Source organism: Zea mays, chromosome 3, assembly GCF_902167145.1.
Source record: "Zea mays cultivar B73 chromosome 3, Zm-B73-REFERENCE-NAM-5.0, whole genome shotgun sequence".
Lineage (NCBI taxonomy): Eukaryota > Viridiplantae > Streptophyta > Magnoliopsida > Poales > Poaceae > Zea > Zea mays.
This window is the reverse complement of record NC_050098.1, coordinates 55,533,385-55,538,940: the sequence shown is the minus strand read 5'-3', so window position 1 is coordinate 55,538,940 and position 5,556 is coordinate 55,533,385. Positions and strand designations below refer to the sequence as shown.

General features: G+C 46.5%; 1 protein-coding gene across 2 annotated transcripts; it reads left to right on the top strand.

The window, feature by feature from the left end:
* The first annotated feature begins 1,129 nt into the window (after window positions 1–1,129).
* On the top strand, window positions 1,130–3,475 carry LOC100382359 (Sodium transporter HKT1). Of its 2 annotated transcripts, NM_001175105.1 has the most exons (4): window positions 1,268–1,728; window positions 1,807–2,373; window positions 2,573–2,824; window positions 2,940–3,341. In NM_001175105.1, the coding sequence occupies exons 1-4, from the start codon at window positions 1,346–1,348 to the stop codon at window positions 3,139–3,141; spliced, it is 1,404 nt and encodes a 467-aa protein (NP_001168576.1). In that variant the 5' UTR covers window positions 1,268–1,345; the 3' UTR covers window positions 3,142–3,341. The 2 variants fall into 2 exon arrangements, with proteins under 2 accessions (XP_008673123.1, NP_001168576.1); XM_008674901.3 differs by having other exon boundaries at window positions 1,130–2,373; window positions 2,940–3,475.
* The last annotated feature ends 2,081 nt before the right edge of the window (window positions 3,476–5,556 follow it).

Genomic DNA, 5,556 nt, shown 5'->3' with positions numbered 1-5,556 from the left:
TGTTGTGGAGACTTGTGAGGTGAATTTCGATGAGACTACGCCTTGTACAAACCCTTTTTTTGAGCATGCAGATCATGGAAAGATGGCGCCGATTGGGCTGATCCCGAGCCATCTCCACCAGCTGCGCTAGTAGAGCCTGCTTCCGGTACTTCGAATAATGGACCCAACATTACTTCTTTCACTACTTGGGGCCCACTTGAGCTAGAGTTTGTAGAGCCTGCAGGTGATCAGTCTATTGTTGAGGGGGAGACAACCTCTTTTAGAGACACACCACGACACATTCAACGACGTCACCCACCTCAATAGATGATCGGTGAGCTTCACGAATGAGTCACTCGATCTAGGTCATAACATATATTCTCTCTTTGCTCATTCTGCATTTGTTGCCTCTTTTGAGCCTGCGATGTTGGACATGTTTTATCTGATCTAATTAAATTGGGATAATGCCATGCATGAGGAGCTTGAAAACCTTGATAGAAACAAGTTTGGCTTTTGGTACTTCCTCCACAAAGCTATCACCCCATAGGTACAAAATGGGTTTTTGAAAACAAATAGGGTGAGGATGGGATTGTAGTTCGATGGAGGCACTTGGCAAAGTACCTAGCTTTTCTAGAACCTTGCTTTGCTGAGTGCCATTGCCGAGACACTCGACAAAGCTGTCTACTTTGCCTAGTGCCGTACCAAGGCACTTGGCAAAGACTATCACCGTGATATCCGCCGTCACGACACCTTTTCTTTTTCAACAACATATTTGCCAAGTGCCTGACGAAAAATATACTCGGCAGAGGCTTTGCCAAGTGTGTGGTGCACTCTCGGCACAGAACTCGTCTCTAGTAGTGGGTGAAAACTATCTAAAGTCAATGTAAACATAGAATCGGTTGAATCGTCACGAAAGTAGAGATACTCAGATTCTCTATATAGAGATAGATTCATTCATCTTTCTCCACATGTAAACTATCTATGGATCCCTTCATCTCTCTCTGTATGTATTTACCACGATCTCTGATTCTCTATATAGAGATAGATTCTCTTCATAACAGATTCTCATAAAAGATCATCAAGAAAAAAACGAAATAAACCGATCCGATGTCTCGACTCTCGCTCATTTCCGCGTATAAATTGCACAAATAATTCTGGCGGATTCATACACAGCAAATAAATCAAAATGCAACGCTCCCCACAGAAACTAAGCAAAGAAATAGCGCCAACAAGTTAAATAATGCCCCCTTTGCACGTCCCCGGTAGTAGTACTCCTCGCAAGTTCTATCACCTGGTGCTGTTCCATGTGCACCCGTTCTGGATCCAAGTCCTGTACTTCCTTTTGATCTCCGTTTTGGGTTTCTTGATGCTGAGAGTCCTGCCCATGAAGTCCAGCTCCGTGCCTAGGCCCTCGGCTCTGGACCTACTCTTCACGTCGGTGTCGGCGACGACAGTCTCCAGCATGATCGCCGTCGAGATGGAATCCTTCTCTAACGCGCAGCTCCTCCTCATGACCCTCCTTATGCTCCTCGGGGGCGAGGTGTTCACAAGCATGCTTGGTCTCCACTTCACCTGCACCAAGCTCAGAAACAAGAGAGAAACACCTCATAATAATCTCCATGGTAATAGCTTAGAGCAGAGTCGTCGTCGTCACCGTCCCATGGAGATGGAAGCCCAGGCCGCCGCCGTCCAAATGGAGCTTGCAGGGTTCAACAAGGACGGCCATGGCGATTTCGCATCCATGGCTAGGTTGCTAATGTTTATCGTGCTGGGCTACATCTTGGTCGTGCACATCGCCGGCTACGCGCTCATTCTAATCTACCTTAGCGTGGTCGGCAGCGCGAGAGCAGTGCTTGTTAGGAAGAGGATCAGCCTGAGCACCTTCTCCGTCTTCACGGTCGTCTCGTCGTTCGCAAACTGTGGCTTCGTGCCAACCAACGAGGGGATGGTGTCCTTCAAGTCCTTCCCGGGCATGCTCCTCCTGGTCATGCCACACATCCTGCTCGGGAACACGCTCTTCCCCATCTTCCTCAGGCTCTCCATTACGGCGCTCGAGAGGGTCACAAGGTGGCGAGACCTCTGCGAGCTGCTGAGAGACAGAGGACCCGGCGGCGGGCCAGCTGCGGCTGCCGCCGCCGCCGCTATAGGCTACGACCACCTGCTCCCGGGACCGCGCACATGGTTCCTTGCTCTCACCGTGGCGGTGTTCCTGGCGGTGCAGCTGGTGCTCTACTGCGCCATGGAGTGGGGCTCCGGTGGCCTTGGAGGGCTCAACGCGTTCCAGAAGCTCGTTGCAGCGGTCTTCATGTCCGTCAACTCCAGGCACTCCGGCGAGATGGTCGTCGACCTCGCCACCGTCTCCTCCGCCGTCGTCGTGCTGTATGTGCTCATGATGTAAGTACATACCTGCACACATCCATCGATCCATCTATCAGAAGATCATCGGTAGTGTTAATTTGGATCAGATCAGAAGTTTGTGCACTACATTTATCATATACTTATATATGTCATGCATGCACACAGAAACTATCATTAGTTTTTTTTCTTTAAATAATTTTACTCGGTTGCTCATATGCTTATTTCTCCTCTTCAGGTATCTACCGCCTTACACTACATTTTTACCGGTAGCAGTGGAAGACGACCAGCAGCAGCAAAATGAGGCACAACCCCACGACAATAGCACGAGCAAGAGCAGCACAAGTATTAGCATCTGGCACAATCTGCTCATGTCGCCGCTCTCGTGCCTAACCATCTTCATCGTCGTCATCTGCATCACCGAGAGGCGGCAGATTGCTCGTGACCCAATCAACTTCAGCGTCCTCAACATCGTCGTCGAGGTCATCAGGTGTTTATATATCACTCCTATTATTTAATTAACTGCCGGCGCGCGCAATAGATCTCTCGCATTGCAGTGGACTGCGCCATTGAAGCAATAATCCAACGTGCTGATATGCATGCAGTGCGTATGGCAACGTGGGATTCAGCACCGGGTACAGCTGCAGCAGGCAGGTGACGCCCGGCGGCGGCTGCTGCAAGGACGCGTGGGTTAGCTTGTCCGGCAAGTGGAGTGTGGAAGGGAAGCTCACGCTCATGGCCATCATGTTCTATGGCAGGCTCAAGAAGTTCAGCATGCTTGGGGGTCAGGCATGGAGGCTGAACTGAACCGAAGTACTATTTCGAAACTCGCTCGATCAACCTGATCTCCAGGACTCCAAGACTAGTACTTGAATTCTCAGTCTATTCAGACGGAACCGGATCATATGACAAATCCATCTGCGAGGAGTTTGGCTGCATTCTGTAAAGTCGGTAGGGGCAAGGGGTTGTTCATATCCTTTTTATTTAAAAATAAAAAATAGTTTTATATCTCGACTTTTGAAAATTATATTTTGAGGTGTCTGTCACCCAGGGGACGGCAGGGAGTTAAATGTAATTTTTAATAAATAGGTTCTCGTCGCTCACTCACTCATTACGGGCTTATTCGGTTATTTTCAATCTATATGGATTGTACGAGATTGATACGGATTGGAAAAAATTTTGATTTACTAGGGATTAAAACTCTCTCAATCTCCATTAATCCATATAAATTAGAGTAGAACCGAACAAGTCTACATGGGTGCCAGCGTACCTTTCGCTTGGTGGGGAAGGTGACAAGGTAGTAACATCATTTGTGAAAGTATAGATGGCCAAACAGGCCAGCACGGCCCGACCCGGCACGGCCTGCCAGGCCCGGCTAGCAAAGCGTACCGTGCCAGATGGGCCGGCGTGCCGCTGCCGCGGCCCAGGCACAACCCTATATAATTGTGGGGGCTCGAACTCACAACCTAGTGCATAAGAAGCTTAAACGCATCCATCTAACCAGTGCAGCTGTAGTTTTATTGTGTTATATGTTGAATTCTTATACTTAATATATGTAAACTATTATTTTTAAAATAAAAAATGTAACCGTATCGTGCCCGTGCCAGCACTACGGGTCGAGATAGTGTGCCAGACACTGGCACTATACTAACCGGGCCGGGTCATGCCTGGACCGTGCTTTTTCGTGCCGTGCCTAGCGCTGACCCATCGTGTTAGTGCCAAATGGCCATCTATATGTGAAAGTAATAATAAACATCACTTGATGAATAGTAGCTCTAAATAGCACGCACAATGAATAGTAGGCCTCGAGCTCTTAGATTATTCTAGCGAGGGAGGTACCGGGCACTAAAGGACCATGGGCCTAAAATCCGTCCTTATGGATTGGGACCGCAAGTGCGGAGTATACCGAGTCCCGAAGGGCACCTAGTATCCTAGTGGTGTGTTGTGGGATTTGGTGGTGTAGATATTACTTAAGAGTGCCCTGATATCAAGTTAGCTAGGACTATAAGAACAAAATTCATTTAGGGCAGACAGGAGATGTCGGCTTGAGCCCTATTTTCAGCGGCTCCTAGCCGCCAAAAAAATTAACCAAAAATAACTAATAATTTTGGCGGTGGTTAGAGCTGGGCTGCCGAAAAAAGCTATTTTTGAGGTTGTCTTGCAAGCCGACGAAAATAGCGGCCACTGAAATTTTTCAGGCTTATTTTCGGCGGCCCACATATGGCCGCTGAAAATAAGTAATTTTAGAGAAAAAATATGAAATAAATATAAAAACAGCAATATCAACAACAATATAATCACAATAATATGACATAAACAACAATTCCAGAATTACACACATTTAACACAAAATATCAGAATTCCTCACAAATACATCACAGTTCACCAAAATACCTTACAAGTCCATTATAGTCTAATAGAAACTCACAATTCCATTATAAATAGGGGTCATTTGAGTTGTGACCATATATAGTCCATTACAATACAACACAAACTCATAATTCACCACAAGAGTCAAATCATCACATATAGGGGTCATTTGAGTTGTGACCACTACCTCCAGAAGCGAAGAAGTCGTTAACAAAGTCGTCTATCTAGTTTGGAGTCTAAAAAAAGAAGACATTAATAACTACAGTGTTTACATGACCACTATTCAAACGAATTGTTTGTCAAACTAACATCTCCTGTAGTAGCTCCCTCCCCTCCAGAAGCTCCTCCTGGTGCTGGTATCACCGGTAGTGGCATGTTGTGGCCCATAACTCCGAATATCTAAAAAATCAAGTTTAGTCAAGATTTGAAAGGTTAATACAAACCACAAGTCTAAACTAAATTGAAGCACCTGAGGTGGAGATGGCAAAGCATGTAATCCCCACTAAGGCATCAACGACTGAAATTGAGGGAAAATGAATGGTTGTTGCTGTGCATGCTCTTGAAACCAAGACTGTTGAAAATATAATATATTAGTTATAGGACAAATATATGATCGTGTTGGGAATAAATAAGACACTCACGTTTATTGCTTGTTGCGCCTATGCATTGTAAGCAGCCATGCACTCTGATTATTGTTGGAGGAATGTCATTTGTTGTTGCCGCACTTCACGAAACCTTTCTTGCTGCTTACTCATAGCATCCTCCATGCTCGAGCGTCGTCTATAGCTGCTACCACAACCCCCTGCGACGAAGAGCCGCCACGAGACTGCAACTTCATCGAATCGATCACAC